General features: G+C 53.9%; 5 protein-coding genes across 5 annotated transcripts; 1 reads left to right on the top strand and 4 right to left on the bottom strand.

The window, feature by feature from the left end:
- Positions 1-37: 37 nt before the first annotated feature.
- AB675_5966 (uncharacterized protein) lies at positions 38-1,325 on the bottom strand (the record flags this gene model as incomplete). The annotated part of the gene is made up of 2 exons (XM_018146219.1): positions 38-981; positions 1,034-1,325. The coding sequence occupies 2 exons, from the start codon at positions 1,323-1,325 to the stop codon at positions 38-40; spliced, it is 1,236 nt and encodes a 411-aa protein (XP_017996930.1).
- A 2,957-nt stretch (positions 1,326-4,282) lies between these two features.
- On the bottom strand, positions 4,283-7,540 carry AB675_5965 (uncharacterized protein; the record flags this gene model as incomplete). Its single annotated transcript, XM_018146218.1, has 1 exon — positions 4,283-7,540. The coding sequence occupies one exon, from the start codon at positions 7,538-7,540 to the stop codon at positions 4,283-4,285; it is 3,258 nt and encodes a 1,085-aa protein (XP_017996877.1).
- Positions 7,541-8,527: 987 nt separating this feature from the next.
- Positions 8,528-10,336, bottom strand: AB675_5964 (uncharacterized protein; the record flags this gene model as incomplete). Its single annotated transcript, XM_018146217.1, has 1 exon — positions 8,528-10,336. One exon carries the CDS (start codon positions 10,334-10,336, stop codon positions 8,528-8,530), a length of 1,809 nt encoding a protein of 602 aa, XP_017996897.1.
- Positions 10,337-13,914: 3,578 nt separating this feature from the next.
- On the top strand, positions 13,915-16,668 carry AB675_5963 (uncharacterized protein; the record flags this gene model as incomplete). The annotated part of the gene is made up of 2 exons (XM_018146216.1): positions 13,915-14,230; positions 14,279-16,668. The coding sequence occupies 2 exons, from the start codon at positions 13,915-13,917 to the stop codon at positions 16,666-16,668; spliced, it is 2,706 nt and encodes a 901-aa protein (XP_017996977.1).
- Positions 16,669-16,854: 186 nt separating this feature from the next.
- Positions 16,855-17,789, bottom strand: AB675_5962 (uncharacterized protein; the record flags this gene model as incomplete). Its single annotated transcript, XM_018146215.1, has 1 exon — positions 16,855-17,789. A coding segment is annotated over one exon (935 nt), but the record flags the coding sequence as incomplete, so codon positions are not given.
- Positions 17,790-17,800: the final 11 nt, after the last annotated feature.

The following is a 17,800-nucleotide window of genomic DNA, read 5'->3' as shown; positions in this document are numbered from 1 at the left end:
GCTGACTCTGCAGCAGCTTTCGTACGCTATACGGGCATTAGGGCTGGATGCGAGCATAATGGTGTGACTGATCATCCTCCTCGCGCAGGTATGGCAGGCCGCCTTGATTGGGGTGCCACGCTGGTCCATAACCTGCGCTTGCAGAGACAGGCAGCTGTGGTACGCTTGTGGCTGTTTGTGAGGTATAGCCACCTGTACTATACATTGAAGGATCGTGATATTGTCTGCTGACCGCCTCTTGAGCATATCCGTAGCTATCGCGATAGCCGAAGGACGAGTGCTGAGGCTCACTAGCTCGACGGAAATTTGATGGGTGAGAGTGGTTTCGGTAAGCGCCGTACGGATGATAGGATTCCTCCGAGTCTAACATGGACGCCGACGCGGACGACCCTGTGAAAGACCACTGTGATCGGTTGCCAGAGGTCTGGTTTGAGCCCAGATATGATGTCTGTGGCGAAGCGTCGAGCGGTGATGCCATGAACTGCGTGGCGATAGGTGAGAAGTATTGGTGCTGAGAGCGGGTCATGTCCGGGTTGACTTGCAAATGTGTTGATAGAGTTGTGTTCGGTCGACCGTAGGCTTGACTAGAGCCAACACGCTCGGCTGGCTGGATGTAATCTGTCCTGGCATCAGATCGATCATGAAAGGCACCGTCAGACCCACCATAGTTGGGAAAGCCTGTCAATTCGTGCGGCGACAAAGGGCTGGGCACTAAGCCGTTGGCACCGGATCGATCCACCTCCTCAGGACTGCTCTTGAGCACTGGCGGACCGCCTTGCTCTGATGAAGAGCCTGACACGTCTCGTTCGGCGACGCTGGTGTCGGCTTTCGATGCCGTTCGGGCTCTTCGACCAACTGGGAGGCTTGTCTGATCAACTGGGAAGAAATGACAGTCTTTCTTTAGACGAATGCAATTCTGGCATCGTCCGCTGGAATCTTCGAAGGCGGCAATGCATCGTATCTTACGTCGTCGGCAGTGTCCTGGATTTGTGAGCTGCTGCAGAGAACCGAAAGGTGCTCGGAATCTGCCTACCACATGCGACGGCTGTGCGATGATAGCCAAGTTTATTGCGCTTTTTGTCTGCTGCACTTAAGGCAATGCCTTCGACTCCGAGTCCGCGCACGTCCGGCGTTGACATTGCTCGTTTGACCACACCGCCTCTCCCGTCGAGCTCTCCAGTCCTGTTCTCTCCAAGAGCTAACGTGGGATCCACCGAAGAATCGTCCGAGTCGTGGATGATAGTCTCTGGTTCCAGATGAGGGTACATGGTCAGATGTTGCTGGGCCAACCCACCGGACTGATCGCTGACTGTCTGGTATGCCATACCCTGACGCTGTACTTTCACTGGTAGAGTTTATGTCAAGCTGTCGCATAGGCAGTGCTATCGACCATTCCGATCAAACTCTCGAGACCTCGTCATTGCTGGTGAACAATGATCTACCGATGAGGTCGCGAAATGGCACAATACTCGTGGTTACCAATCCAATCAAAGTGACGCGCACGGTTTTATGTCGTCCAGCTCGAGTCGCCGACAAGAGGCCGTCGTACTGCTGGTGTCTAGGTCGTCGTATATGCCTAATCAATGTCAAAGCGCTTGTTGCAAGTGTTGCTCAGCGCACAAAGATGCTCAGGTACAGTGTCTCAAGGCGACTGGCTCTCGAGCTTCGATCGTTGTGTTCCAGCTTCGTTCAGCGCCGCCTGAGGTATTCCCGGAACTATATCGTTCCGAGGCTGCGAAGTTGACAAGAGCTCTCGTGGATAAAGGTACAACTGGCGATAAGGCTGGACGTCAGCAGTGTGTTGAAGACAGCAAGAAATTATTTGGAGAGAACAAACACTTGTCTTTGCAGAGCCACTGCTGCCGTAGTCTTGAATGCAGCTTCCACAATGCCCTAGTGTATGCCCAGCATAGAGCAGACTTTAGGAGGGGCAGATGGGGCCTACAGGGCAACCAACCCACGATCCACCTTAGAGCGCTGGCATGAGTTCCTCGGGGTTGTCTGAGTTGATCTTTGCTAAGAATGCGAAGTAGCACCACCAACAGGAGACACCATGCTGGCAAATGGGAAGGGGCATGGCTTGCAGTGGGTGCCGGTTAGGTTTGCCCGAAGCCATGCGGCTTTGGTGGACCAGACTCGAGTGATCCTTGATGATCTGGTGGATACGGAGACATCATTAGCGAGAGAGAGGTCAAATCGGAACCGCCGTGTAGTCGTCCCAGCCAGAGGGATGATCGACAAAATCTACCCAAAATAAATCAAGAATGCTGCATAGATGCCTAAGGGGCAGCATATGAGGTGCTTAGGGTTCGATACAGGCCTAAGACTGGACTACTAGAGCTCAGCAGGTGCTTACGAGATAGAACAGGAGGCTCGAGGTCTTGACCGACTGGAGAAGTCATTAAGCTCCAGCCAAACGTGGTCCGCTAAGAATATGAGCCCTCGGCCAGACTGATAGCTGATTGGACGACAGAAGATGCTTTGCCTGGATCGGACGTCTGGAGCGCCGAGGACGTGGTCTTGAAAGACTAAGTACGAGTTCATGTGCGACAGAACAGTTAGCATCAAGTTGTGGGATGTCCAGAACATTGACACGAGACATTCGAAACGAACAGTGAGTGCGAGCTTCGGAATCTCGAGGTCTGGATGAAAGAGCGAGCATGGTGCCTGCCGAGCTGGACCAAGTGATGCACATAATCGGGTGTGGAATGGCAGCAAGAACCCCCGTGCGGTGGATGCTGGTGCCCTGGACATGATTTCCGTCCACTCAGGCATGTCATCGTAGCTTTCGAGACGCGTGAGTTCCCTGTGGCAGCCTCATCAATGTTCTTAGCAATTTGGCAGACAGGGGTACAGAGAAGCCACGCAGTTGAAAGGATGCAAGGATCTGCATTGCGATTGTGTCGTCGATAACGTGGCTTAACAACAAACGAATCAGAGCAGATCTCTTTGGAGAAAACTTCGCTCGACACTGTCGGGATTGTGGAGATTTGACCGTGTACTTTCGTGCGATCAAGGTCTGGGGCCTTCGCAAGCACGAGGTGTGGCCTGTCGCGCCCGCATGCTTCTAGACACAAAAGGTGAGGTTGGATTTAGAGTCAGGTGCGAAACGAGAATTGCATCGATGCTTTTCATGCAACTCCGAGCTTCAGTCTGCAGCTCGGTTAGCAAAGAGCTTGTCTTGCGCTAAACGACGAATTGTGACCATGGTAGTGGGCCTGTATGGGGGGCCATGAACTGCGCGATCTTTCGCGAAAAGTCAAAGCCGAAACTTGACAGCTCGGCACATCGAGATCACGGCATTCGCATATCCAACTGGCTCGAGCTACGTCCTCGTCAGACACTGCAGTTGTCTGGACTGCTATGGTTTTATCTGGAAGTCGTGTACGGAGCCTAAGCGATATCGAGGGAATAGAACCAACTATGGCAGATTCTCGGATGCTGCAGGATGATGCGATTAGTGTTCACAGCTGAGTTACACTATGAAGATCATACCACGAACGGTAGCAAGAGCCAGTGTCGCGTGGGTTGAAGCAAATCAATCACGTGGGGATCGAAGCTTCACTCCAATCGACATGTCCGTCATATAGCAGGCCGTGCCGTGCCACCACCGCCACAGAAGTTTTTGAGAGTACTGCTCAGACTGCTAGGTACGTTGCTCCGCGCACGACCTCATTGACACCGTCCGTTTGCTTCTCGACCAAGCGAGCTGCCAAAGGTCCTAAAGATAAATATCTGGCAGAGGTCATGACGAAAAGCTTCTTTCGGCTCTCAGGCACCTAAAGCGTTATTCAGCCAAATATCGTTCGGGGTGGCCGTGTCGATCTCTTCGCCGATCTTCTCCCCATAACGACATTCTTCGAGTTGGCAAGCCACATTTGAGCTCCAACAGACCAGCGACAAGGCCTCGCCCCTGAAAGCCGCGCCTCATCAGTCGAAGCTGAACATGAGATACAGTACCTACTGTTGTCCTTGGATTTGCTTGGATCATAAGCGCCGTCACCGGCTAAGGATCTGGATCTTCAGTATACTCGAGCTGGACGAGTCAGTATCAAATTACATGATAGCACGGTTATCGAATTGTTCCCAACCTGGACTATTTTGACTTGAGAACGAGTCACCAATCAACCATGCAGCAGCTACTGAAGCAGAAATCAGCGCAGAATACGTGACGTGGACAGTGGTGATCAGGTTCACTGATTTCCAGAAACTTCCCAAGGTCCTCTGCCATCCTCGCGATGTCAATAACAGCCCCATGAGTAGTGACCGCCGCGTTGGCGTCCTACCTCGTCACCCTAATAACAACAGAAACCTCGAGAGCCCTCGCCTCCCTGACCGCGCAACCGATACAGCCCCTCCCAACCCTGCTAATGATCGCATGCAGCCCAACATACGCACACCACGCTCTGACCAGTACTTCCTTCTCCCATCCTCCGCGCGCATCCACCACCCATACTTCACAGTCGTCCTTACTCGTTGGGTCTGGGAGCAGCGTCTCATCGTCTCCAGAGATGTCGAGAACGTCGGAGATACACTTGAGGGCGTACTTGAAGGAGTTATGCAGAATGTGTGCTGGTAGGTGTTCCGCGTGTTTGTGCTTCAGGGTCGTGGGTGAGTCGCTCTGTAAGGTCGCTCCAATGGGTGCTTTGACGTGGCCGTGTGGAGGCCTGCAAGGATGCTGTGCGACGAATCTTATCGTCCATTTCAAAGGAAGGTGCACTGTCACGGCCGTGCCTTCCGCTGCACTTGATCCTTCCTTGACATCCGCGATCACGCTCGCCTGGTGGAGCGACTTTCCCTCTGCATTCTCCTGGACATCAGACTCCTTCTCTTGCAGCACCAGATTCAAATTAATCACGTCCGGGACTCTGCCAGCCGTGGACTTGTCAAGATCGCGGTCTGTGACCATATTGAACTCTCTGCCTAGGACATGTCCTTTGCCCACGCCCAGGGTACTACTCTGCCTGGCCACGTCATCAACGTCGTGAATTCGACCTACATCCTTCTTCATCGTCCTACTGCCCCATTTGCTTGCAACGAGATACCAGCCATCAGTCATCCTTTGCCCAGTCTCAGCGTTGACCGGGGCCAGGACTTCCGGGAGCCCAATCCAGCCCATTCGCTCTTTCGACCCGAGAGCAGGCGCGAGTACACAAGGAACGATACAGATTTTCGACCACCAGCTTTTCGCGCCCAAGACAAAACCAGCGCGTGGGTAGGCAATATTGCCCAAACGTTCCACAGCGCGCTGCTGTGTGTCGTTCTCCAGTAGAGCACATATCAAGATATCGCAGCTACTGTAGCCGGGGATGACCAGTCCGCCCAGCCATGCATGACTGAGAGGACCGCCCAACGTGTCTGGACCGACAGCTCTAACTTCGAGCCTGCTTTGATCCCTAGTGTGCCGCGCAAGATGCGGGTGTGCGATCGGTTCGACGCCATGAGCTAGGATCGTTTCTCGCGCTTCTTTGCTGACGTTGCATAGTTTCCGCTCGAGATCTGTCTGGATATGTTCAATCGAGGCTGGATCCCAGCCAATATCTTCCGCGAACCGAACTAGTCCATCGATCATGATTGCAGGCTTCCGTGGGAGAACAGCGAGGTCGTACTTCCATTCCTCCTCCGCTTTCGTGTCCTGGCCTTTGAACTTGCCGAAGAGTCTGAATGAGGATGCTTTCGTCCCCACCGTCGGCCGCTTTCCGCGCTCAGTACTGTGTGCGAAACAGAAGCCGGAGCTCATCACCGGCTTCGCATAACACAGTCGCTGAAACCTTTTTGCGATGGCCAAATCCCAGTCAACTTTGAGATTCCGCAACTTGTTGAAGCGATGAATCTCCATGGCAGACACTGCGATCTCCTCGCTGTGCATCGCCACACCTCGCCTCAAGGCTGCGTCGAGGCGGATCGTCAACTCCACCGCCAGGAGCAATTGTACGAGGGTCAGCCACTGTTTGGAAGAAGTCTTCACGCCGTTCTCGTCGGTCTCCTCTTTCACCTCTCGCGTACGCAGCCCCATAGCGAAGAGCAGGCGCTCACGTGGGAGGCTGAAGTCGAGCCAGGCTCCAGGCGTAGTTAGGATTTTGACCAGCACCTCAATCTGGTGTTTCAGAGAGTGACCTTTGTCGTACGATGCGGTGTTGTCGGAAGGATGGGACTCTGGCTGATCAAAGATGAGATCCTCGAACAAGGATCTGCCCATCTCCTTCTCGCCCCATCCCTCCGCCTGCAGAGCAGTGAATCTCGGGCCCTTTTTGACCACTTCCTCGCGCAGTTCGCTGGCCTTCTGGAGACGCTCCGTTATTGTGCGCATACCGATGGGTCGAACGCCGATCTTCGTCCACGCATGAGGGCCCTCACGGAGCAGGCCAACACGATCATACGGTTTCGCATGCTTACCGATTCTGGCATTCTCCACACTGAGTGCTCTGAGAGCCTCGGTAGTTGACTTGTACTCAAACACGTTGGTTGGTTTCTTCTCATCCTCATACTGAGCCTCGGCTGCAGTGTACGCACTCATTCCGGCGGCGGCAAAAGAAGTCATGTGGTCTGATATCGAATCACTAGTAGCTGCCGTACGCGTCAGACCGTCCGCGACGCCTCGCTCTAGGAAAGCATGCAGACCAAACGTTCCTGGCTCGATGCCATGGAGTGACAACATATTTGGACGTTCGTAGATGCCCAAGTCGAACATAGGCCTGAATTTGTTGCCGAAAGTCAAATCTGTTTCGTCTAATGCCACCGATGGTGATGCCACTTCAAGTGCTACTGGATCCTGAGTCGGATGGGCTTGGAAGTAGGTCGCGGACGACGAGTGTGGCGCCAATGAAGTTGGCGAGTACACATCGCGGTTCACTGGTGTGTCCAGATTGCTGTCTGTTGCCGAGCTCACCGGTGACAATCGTTGCTTTGCGAGATGTGACACCGGAACAGGCAAATGAGAGTGGAGCGTTGCTAACGCAAAAGATTCGTGTGTGAGGCTGACATGATCGTGGAGATCAGTCAGGTCGAGATCGAGAGCGAATGGGTAGAATGCCTGGGGAAACGAGCGACCTCTGTGTCCTGGCTCAATCGTGAAGTGTGGCGCCCCAGAAAACAGTGCTCTGACATCCTCTTTGGACAGCGCATCGTGGGCTTCCGTTCCTTTCACGCCGTAGCCGGCACGATGGTCCTCTTGACGCGTCTCAGATGCCGATGATGTCGACCCTTTGCTAGACCGATTCTTCGAATCGGATCTAGCGTGCGACTGAGGTCGGGATTGCGCTGTGGAGTGGTCTGTGGTAGCAGTGGAAGAAGTTGCTGCTGGTCTTCCATCCTTAGACGCGCTGTCAGTCTTGGTAAGACCGCCAGCATCGGCTTGTTCGGCAGCGCCACGTCCTCCACCATTGTCCCGTTCCCTGCTATGGCTTCGAACCCTCAATTTGTCGAGCAAACCGACTCCTTCAGAGGCGCTCGGTGATACAGGGCTTGTTGTAGACGAGGCAGAATGCTTAGGAGCCGGATCCGGCGTAGAAGACTTGTTTCTGTGGTGAAAGAGAGGCATGATCTAGCCTGTAGACAATTTCCCGGTGCCAGGATTGTGTATTCTGTTTGAACAAATCAGCGTGTTCAATACAACACAGCTTCACTTCAATCCTGAAGGCTCGTCGATACTGAGCGCCTTCAGTGGTTGATGGCGATCCAATATCGACAATGCTTGCAGATTTTCGCTCTGAAGTCCGCCGAGCACCGTAAATGCCTCGTCCGGTGACTTTGCCACTGCCTGACAGGAGCGAGGGCGGGCCTGCTACCTCTTTTCGCTACTACGTGGCTCAATATGCATCTGTTGCATTGACCACAGGATACTGCGGAGACGGACAGCTGTCTCAAGGTGATATTGATATGGCTTAGAGTGCTCCTCGCGGTAGTCAGTTGACAGATGAATTGAAATGCCAAGGGCTTCTGTCGACCGGTTGACAAAGGTTCTCTTTGCCTGCTGCGATCATCGAACACTGCTTGGATCAGTCGCAGCAAGTAAGTAGACACGATAACTTTGTTCATGGACTACCTGGGAGATGCATTGATATGTTTGCGCCATTGCAAGGACCAGGTACCGCTAATACCTTAGTCATCTAACACTTTCGGAGTGATCGGAAACGGTCATAGGTGAAGGAAGTCAAGACGTCCAATGATATCATTCCGGCGTCGGCATATTTTCACGCAGAAGCGGGAGCCTCCCCAGTCCTCTGCGTTACACGAACTCAGCACAATCCATCTTAGCGTATCGTAGGATTACTGAACCTCTGCATCACTGACCATCGACGAGAGGTTCTGGACTTCATCTGATGGCTACTCGCAGGATCGGTCGTGAGCAAGTTTTGAGTCAATAAATGACACATTAAGCAATGTTCGAAGGTACGTTTAAAGCAACACCAGAAAGGTGCGAGTATGTCCGCAAAAAATGCCGGCAGAATATGAATCGATTTTGGGGTATTATAGAACAGCAGCACGGAATGCAGCAAATTGACGATCGTCCTTCGTCAGAACATGCCTAGGGAGGATACATCTGAGGCATGTTCCCTTGATGTCTTAAGTGCTGCGCTTGCGGCGGTGCAGTCACTTGTCCGGGGAATGCCTGTCCTGCCATGCCATGATGCTGCTCCATACCAACGGCCGACCAATATGAACCAGCTGACATCGGTGTCACTGGACTGGCCATATGCGGATGCCTCGCCATGGATGTCGACAAAGGTGGTACTTGAGCAACTCCCCAGGCCGTGTGATCATTGCTAGGTAGCACGATGGATGGGCCTGGACCGGAGCCTTCGCTCAATTCGTCTTCGACCTCGTGTTCCTCGACGATACCCATCGAACCTCCGCCCTGCATGCCAAAAGATCCATGTGGTCGGATCGAAGTGGCAGACTGGGGAGCCGAATGCGGTCCTGGACCCATACCTGGGCCGGGCAGCGATTTTTGGATCTCTGCTTCATAGGCCGGCACACTCGGATACAGCTCCTCATATCCGTCGAAGAACACCCGCTTCATGGTCCAGCACCTGATATCGGACTGTCGTCGCATGAACTCAGGTGCAGAACAATACAGCGAGGTGATGGGGTCTTTGATGTATGAATCTGAGATCTCAAATGGCCAGAGGAATTTCAGGTTATGCCGGAAACTTTCGTTAAATTCGTTGGTGATGTACCGTTGCGGCGTTTCGATCAACAATTTGCGGAAGCCGGGCCAGACAAAACTGTCCACAACCCTGGATCGATTGTCCTGGTGCACGACCTCAGACGTCATATATCCGGGAATGTCGTGCGGAGCTGGGGTGGAGTTGGCGACGTGTAGCAACTTCATACGGAGCAAGCGCAATGCAGCCATTCGCTCGACAACACCGACGTCAGGGAAAACTACCTGGTCAATTTCTTGGAGCACTTGCCAACCGAGATCGAGCGGGTATCGTTCCTCAACGGCCGGCCAGCCTTCGATGACAGCACGAACGATAATGTCTTCGTCAAAAGGTCGATTGCTAAATGCTCCAGGGCCTGGGGCTGAGTAGACCCGTGCCAGATGGTATTCTGCATAGTAGAACATCTCGCCTTCATATTGACGCATTTTAGGGTCCTTATCCGGGCGAGCCGGGTGTATCCCAAGAGGAGATGCGTGGTCTGTATGCATTGCGATGGAGGATTGCGCATGTGCTGAATCGGGCGGCGGCACCCAGAACGGCGCTGCAGCCTCCACGGAAGGCCTGATGGCAGTGTTAAAGCTGGCTCTCGCATGGCCCGTCACCTCGTTGCCAGATGGCGGTGACGACGACGAAGAAGGTTGCCGCTGATCGATATTTTCCGACGGTAACGCTTTGCTCGCGTCACCCAATGCGCCGCCTAGCACTCTTTGCACGCCAAGCATCGCTTCCCGAAGACGTCGGACCTCCTCCTGGCTCTGACGCAGCTGATTCATGAGCTCTCTACTCCGATGAGTCTCACCGTCGGGACCATTCGTGTCGCTCTGCTCCATTGCTTTGACCAAAGACTCAAGATGCGCAATGTAATTCTTGGTCTTGATTCGGATGCTGCGTTGAGCTTCACGGTCGATTGCACGTTTCCTTTCCCTTTGCGATGCAGTCAACTTGAGTGGGCGCTTCCGCTTTGGCTGCGTTCCGTTGGCGATGTCGTCCTGTTTGGCTTGCGAGATGGTGTTGCTGCCTTCAGCCGCCGGCTCCTCGTCCGCTTCTCCCATGGCGTCCTCATTCTCGTCATCGTCGTCACCAATCTGCTGTGCTGCCGTAGCATCTGCCCAAACCGGGCCAGAATGATTCATGCGACCGTCACCGTCGACTTTGGAGTTCGACTTCATGTTCTGAAATCAAGAGAATCGCAACATGGTCAGGTCAGGAGTGACCACACGATATCAGAATCTCCTGGCCTGATCCCCGAATCTCCCCCGCTGTCACCGACAGGATTCCGATAAAGTTTTTGGCGGTAGTAACGACAGATCGGTCGCGGATGTCTTACGAAGCCTTGATCAACTTTTGTGAGACAAGGAAATCAGTGCTGCCACTTTCGAGTTCTCACACCTCAGAGAGCGCCAATACCGGTCGATCGGGGTATGCTATGTCCAGAGAGAGTTCAAGACCGGCTGCTGCCTTCAACCTTGAGCAAGTGAGCAGGGTTTAGCAATTGCTCCTGCAGGCGGAAAGCCAATTTTGAGTGCGACAATTGCAAGTGACGTGTAGGATGTGCAATGTTCACAGGTCGTGCAATATCTCCTGCGATAGCTGATGCTCAGGGAAGGATCTGCAAAGGTACAAAGCTATTGTCAGCGGGGTACCTGGCCGGCTAACGCACCGGCGGGCCTTGCAGGGTGGTAGGTATACGCGAGGTGAGGTCGACTGCAACAGAGCGAGCGAATGTGAAGACTGTAGCCAAATTGAGGTCGCGTGGCCAGCATCGGAGCTCAAGCGAGGACGCGACTCTTCTCGCTGGCCAGGATATGCTGGTATTGTGTGCAGCCAGCCAGTAGTTGTCAAGCAGGCCACAACGGTGAAGCTTCTCGGCTACGCAGCCTTGCCACTGTGCCGACTTTCGACCGCTGTAGAGAGATTGCGGGCGAAGTATGTCTTAATGGCTTTCTCGAAAACCGGCTTGAAGCAACCAATTTGGCAACGGCTGCTATCTTAACACAGCCACGCTACTGTGTTTTCGCCAAAGATTGCTTTATCGGGGGATGTGCTGGTCCCTTTTGATGGGACCTCTCGTGCGAAGCGTACAGGCGAGGTGCCGATGTCATCCTGGCGATACCCTCCCCAAAACTCCATTCCCAGTGATAAGTCCAGGCCCCGCCTTCTGACGACTGATTCGGGGGTTGGCCTCAAGCTGTCAAGGGCCCAAGGTCCAGGTAGGCACTGCCATTTCCCCCACATCTCGAAAACGGCGAGCTCGCAGGATGCCGAGGTAAGAATCGGTTGTGTCATGGAACTGACACGAGGCAGGAACATGTTTAAGAAGGCACGCTCTCACGTCTACATGAGCTCTCAAACAATAAACTATCTTCTGCTACCGGTCCCATCATGCTATCGTTGCTGGAGACGGCCAATTCCTTACAGTAGACTGGATGAGGAAGCAAAATTTTCACGCGGCAGCGAAGCCGCCCTAGTATCAGGTAGGTCCGGTCTTTTGGCAGCATCACGGTCAACAAACCGATATGAGTGCCAGTCCTGATCTTGACATCTGCAAGTACGACATCAGCGCCATGATGTATGCTTGAGGCGTGGCAGGGCTCTTAGACTGCCTCTGCGAGAACTTTCGACATCGTGAATCCTCCTGGTTCAAACATGATCTGTGCATGGCTTCTTGCACACTACTGCTCTGGCTGATCGACAATTGAGGCCTTTCTCTGCACATGACTTGATCGAGCGACTGAAAGCAACTCACCGAAGCCTCGATAATCGCATCCGTGTTCATACCGGAGGGATTTGCAGTGCCGCGCTCTGGACCCGTGGTCGCGGTCATAAATACAGATGGCCGTCTTATACTGGCTATAGACAGGTTGATGTCGCCAGCAGCAGACCCTTGGCTCAGACCGCTCGTTGCGCTGGTGCTCACGTCGCAGCGACAGATTCTGATCTCGTCCGTCACCTCGGGAAAACACCTAAGTTGCCTCATCTTTGCGATCCCCGGGTTGCAGCCATCCCTCCTGTTGCCGACCAAAAGGCCCTCCTCCTCTTGACATCATTTTCAAGGTATGTCGGACGGGCTCCCGATCACGTGTGTCACGGGTTCTCGACAAAAAGTATGCCGTTTCGATGTCCGATGAAGTCTCAAATGGCCTATGCCCCAGTACTTGCCCAGTCGCAGGCGGGCGAACTCCTTACCCTACTCTAGCAGCTAGCTGTCTTATCTCATTTGGTCATGCACCGGATCATCCTTACAGCGTGGCACAACGTTGTCAGTCAGTCTGGGGCACAAATCAGGGACGAAACATCAGACATGGACTCTGTGTTGAACTTCTCGTCAACACATTAACGTGGCCGCTCTCGACGGCGACAGATTCAGAGCCAGTGAAGCGCTTGAGACCTTGGCAACTCCATGGCATTCTCGGCATTGTCAAAGGACGCTTTTGTGCGGTCGGGAACGTCTGGAATGGCATATCAACGACCACAGTCCAAGCACGTAGGCATGGCTACTGACCCATTCATGAAGGGTGTCAACGCCCAGGAATGATTCTGCTCCATGTGGCTCACTCCATCCGCTGAGATGCCTAATTAGTGTCAAGACGCTGCGAATTCCAGAGCGGAAATTAGTACTGTGATTGAGCGTCCGTCGGCTAGACGGCGGAGTCGTCTGGCAGTTTTTGCCCTGGAGCGCGTCTCTAATGCGTGGCCTGAAATACACTGACCTTGTTCTTGACCGAGTTGTCCCGCACCATGTCTATTTGCGTACCTGCTGTATTCTACGAACACTGGACCGGGTAGGTCGGAGTGCAGTGGTGCCTCCCAGCCGTCAACATTTTGCGAACTTGAATAAGGCAACGTCACCAGAGGTTAATCGGACTGCTTGAATGAGTGCCGTGGTTGTCCGATTGGTTTGGTGTCAGATCGTTGTCAGATCTGGCAGAACTCTGGGCGCTCAGGTTCTTACTGCATGATCCAGTCCGTGTGCTCGTATTCCTTTGTTTCGGACGGGAGTTGATCTGCTGGCACAGCTGGGTACGATCTGGTTTTGAAGTCCCTTCAAGAAGAGACTGTTATCTCGCTGACTAACGATGGGCACAATTGGCGCGAGATAGCTGTGTGTACGGAGTAAGATGGACAGGTGAAGGCCATTCAAAGGTCTGGGCGTTAGATGCCCACCGAGTGGCCGACACCTCCGACATTTTTAGGCGGTAAGGAGCCCACCGAGCCGCTTCGGTGCAGATTGCAGCGTCACAGTGAACGCTGACTGGCTGCATCAGTGCTCGAGAGCCCTGATTAGGCGTCGGCGTGCGCACGAGGTGCATGGATAGCTTCAAAGATGGACTTTCGTTACCGGCCACGTTATTCACGGCAGGATGCCAGGATGGCGGTCCTCGCTAAGGATGAGCGCATCCAGGTGCGCTTTCCTTGCTTGTTGCTGTGCTCGATCCTTGCCTTCTCTTGCAATCATGCTCTCACTATCGCAAACGCCTCTGTCAAACAATACTGCTATGCTTGCATCTATTGCTACACCTGTCTAGCGGGAACACGAAACTAGACGAAACGCGGTCCCGCGTCCTCGATCGATAGACCAGGAAGCGCCGATAAGCCTACCAGAACGGACGCAACCTGTCATTTCTGCAACTGTCTCTCGCTCAGTCTCTGCTGCGCAAGCATGTACCTGCGGTGACCTCTCGCGGGGGTCACTCCTCGTTGCCCAGCCGTACGAAGCACTCGGGCAACTAAATCACCAGAATTGATCATGATCAAGACGTCGGCCCGTGGAGCGCGATGCGTTGCGCTTCTGCTGTCCATCCTCTCGATCCTCAATGTATGCCTGGCGCAGGCTGATCCGACCGTACACGATGGCCACCTGTGGGTGCCATACACGAGCGATCAAGGCACTGTCTGGCTCCAAGATGATCGCCAGCCGTCACTGTATACGCAAGAATTCGGCGACTGCCAGGGCGACTCGTTGTTGAACGTCAGTCGCTTCGATGCCGCATACTACAAAGACAACATGACGGTGCTCTTCCATCTCGAAGGAAGTTCTGCGTTGGCCAATGAGAGCGTCATTCGTGAGTGGTACAACATGAGCGGTACTCTGATGCACTGACCAGCTGTAGTCTATATCGGCGTGTTTGCTTACGGCGAATCGAGATTCAACCTCACCTTTGACCCGTGCTTTGCCAACATCAAGAGTCTCTGTCCCATGAACGCATCAGTCCCGATACAGGCCAATGGCATCATCCCTGTTGCACCAGCCGACGTTGCCAACATACCACCGATAGCTCTGACGATACCTGACTTTGAAGGCCAAGCTATTCTGCGTGTCTTCGCCAACTCGACTCAGTCGCAGATCGGCTGCTTCTCTGCCGTCATCACCAATGGAGGTTCTTTTTCGCACCCAGCTGAGGTTGGATCCACTCTAGGTGCTTTCGCCTTCATTGCATTTGCTTCCTCTGTGGCTGTAGCAATCTACGGCGAGAATTATTCGGAAACGAGGAAGCACTATGCGCATTCCTTGTCTGTGCTGGTGGTGTTTGCCGTTTTCCACCACATCTATTTCACGGGCGCACTCTCCATGAACTGGCCGAGCGTTTTGGTTGCTTGGTGGAGCAACTTTGCATGGGCAGCTGGCCAAATCTACAGTCGGCCGATGCAGAATAGCATAAATAGATTCATTGGCAGCAATGCTGGCAACATCAGTATGGTCGGCTCCGCTCCGAATGGACAGAATCAACCTGGCCTAGGAGGTGGCTTCTCGATCACTTCGATATACCGACGCGCCCTCGATTCATTACAGCACTCAAATCCTCCGGTGAAGCGAGCGTCGGAGAATGGAGTCGTTCAGTTTGGCTGGTATGGTCAACCAGTCCTGCCTGGTCTGCCGCTTCCTGGCAATTACAGCGGCTTCGCAGGGACTCTCGCACCTCAGGGTATTCCCGCTTCCAATGCCTTCATGACCGGGTTTTTGTGGTTCTTGATGCTACTGGCTCTCCTAACAGGTGCAATGACCATCTTGAAATGGAGTATTGAGGCTGCAATCAAGATGAAGATCATGCGCACTGACAGAACGGACGACTTTCGGCATTTTTGGGGCCGCTACATTGGTATCACGCTGCTACGCGCATGCTTTATCGCCTTCTTCATGATGATCTTTTTGACCGTATTCCAGTTCACACTTGGAGGTTCGGCTGGAGTGCTTGCGGTAGCCGCAATCGTTTTTGCGATATTCCTGGTCGGCATGCTCGGGACAGCAGCATACGCACTGTACTATAAGCTTAGACACGATAAGTTCGTATCACAGACCGGCACCATCAATCTCGAGCGAGCAGCCATCGAATCGGCCGCTTCTGATGAAGAGAAAGCCACCAAGTCGAAGCTATCGATGCCCATACGCCGATTCTATTTCACAGACGCCGATTCTGATCGCCCACACGTCCACGACGATCTTGACTACCTTACCAAATTCGGCTGGCTTTCGGCTCGCTACAGGAGATCCAAATGGTGGTTCTTCTCGTTCTGGCTTTTCTACGAGCTCGTCAGAGCCTGTATACTTGGCGGCGCGGCTGGTCATCCCCAGATTCAGGTCTTTGCGCTTCTCGTGTGGGAAATCTTGGCCTTCATTGCTGTTATCTGGCTCAGACCGTTCGAAAGCAACAGGCTGAACTTGCTAATGGTCTATCTGTTGGGCTTCAGCAAGGTTGCGACAATTGCACTCTCATCGGCCTTCGATCCACGTTTTGGACTGAGCCGTATCCTCACGACCGTACTGGGAATAGTCATTATCGTCATCCAAGGCATTCTCACTATAACCTTAATGGTGTTCATCCTGGTCGGTGCTGTGACGAGCTACATGTCTATCTTCCGCCATCGTGAGGAGATACGACCAAGATCGTGGAACAAGAACAAGGATCGATACTTCAAGCATCTCAACCACAAAGATACTGATCGACCGCGGCCACCACCGCCGCCTCCACCACCAGAGCCGGTGGTTCCCAAAGAGCCGTACTTCTCCGTGAAAGAAGTGAGGAGGGAAATGAAGATCGAGGATGAGGATACGGATGAGACCGAAGTAGGTCAGCCACAGGAGATCATCGAGGATATTCCACTGCCCAAGTCACCATCACGAACAATGTCAATGAGATCTAGCTACTCAAATCTGCCATATGGTGCGCGGCAACACCGGGTGAGCTGGACAGCAAAGGACTTCCAAGCTCTCGAACAAGTCAATGCTGCCCTGTCGAGCGAGCGAATGAGTCAGGATTATGCGAGGGAGGCCGCCGCGCGACATCGTGCCTCGAGTCTTCGCGGTCCTCACCCAATGGACCGCGGAATGAGCGGGTCGAGCTCAGGCAATGTAACAGGCCACAGACGCGCTCAATCGCTGACATCAGCTCTGATTCGACCTGCTCCGCCACAGCGCAGTGCCTCGATCGTTCCAGAAGAGACAGACATCATTGCGCCGGCAGGACGCGACGTACCGACCGGCACCACATCTACTCACACCTAATAGCACAGATCCTCCTACAACGAGGATCCCCCCTTTGACGACATCTGATTAGAGCATTTATCATGATACTCCTGTTGAGGCACTCCAGGTTACAGCATCAGCACAGGGCGCTTGGTTACCTGCATTTCCTACCACGACTACCGTTGGACAAGTACATAGGCATAAACTGTAGCACTTTTTCATCACCTACAAAGTCTTCTCAATCTCAGCCAGCTCCCTCATCTTCTCCAAAATCTTCGCCTTGATCGCACCCGAAGGCTCCTCGTATGGCCTCCGCGGCCTGAGCAACTTTTCTAGTTTATCTTTATCACCACCCTCCACCCCCGCCGCAACCGCACTAAACTGACTCACCGCCCACTTGGTCGTCGCGATCCCCGCCTTGGTCGGATTCTCCGCGTGCGCCGCCACCCGCTGCAGCCTCAACGCCTCCTCAAACTTGCCCGCCTTGTATAACTCATAGATCCGAACCAGCGTCTTGGGGAAGATATTCGCGAAAGCCGCAATACACCCCGCCGACCCGGAGGCGAGGCCTCCAATCAGGAAATCAGACTGGCCGCCGAACACAGCGAATCGTGAGGGTGGGAACGTGTGCGTTAGGCGCGTGATCTTGCCCACGCTGGCGCATGTGAGCTTCACGCCCACCACATTCGGGTTCCGCTGGGCGATCGCGGCGATCTGGTCGCTGTCGAGATCTAGGCCGTTGCAGACGGCGGGGAAGTTGTAGATCAGGATTGGGATCGGGGATTGCTTGGCCACGGCATCGTAGAAGTCGTCTACGACTTTTGGGGTGGTTTGTTTCCCGAAATACGCGCAGGGGAGGACGAGTGCGAAGTTCGCGCCCGCGCTGTGCGCGTCGGCGATGAACTCGTTCACTTGGGCGGTGGAGTGGCCGCCGACGCCGGCGATGATGGGTGTGGTTTCTGGGACGGCGGCGCGGGCGATTTGGAGGAGTTTGAGCCGCTCCTCGCGCGTGAGCATGAAGGTTTCGGCGTTGGTGCCGAGGATGACGAGGCCGGTGAGGCCGGTTTGGGTGGCGAGGTAGTTGTAGTATTGGGATTGTTGGGTGGGGAGGAGGGTGTCGGTTTCTGGGTCGAAGAAGGTTACGGCGGGGGGGTAGATGCCTGGTGGGGGG

The sequence above is a fragment of the Cyphellophora attinorum genome, assembly GCF_001299255.1.
Source record: "Cyphellophora attinorum strain CBS 131958 chromosome Unknown Contig27, whole genome shotgun sequence".
Classification (NCBI taxonomy): domain Eukaryota; kingdom Fungi; phylum Ascomycota; class Eurotiomycetes; order Chaetothyriales; family Cyphellophoraceae; genus Cyphellophora; species Cyphellophora attinorum.
Note: the sequence above shows the minus strand (reverse complement) of the source record. Positions and strands in the feature narration are given on the sequence as shown.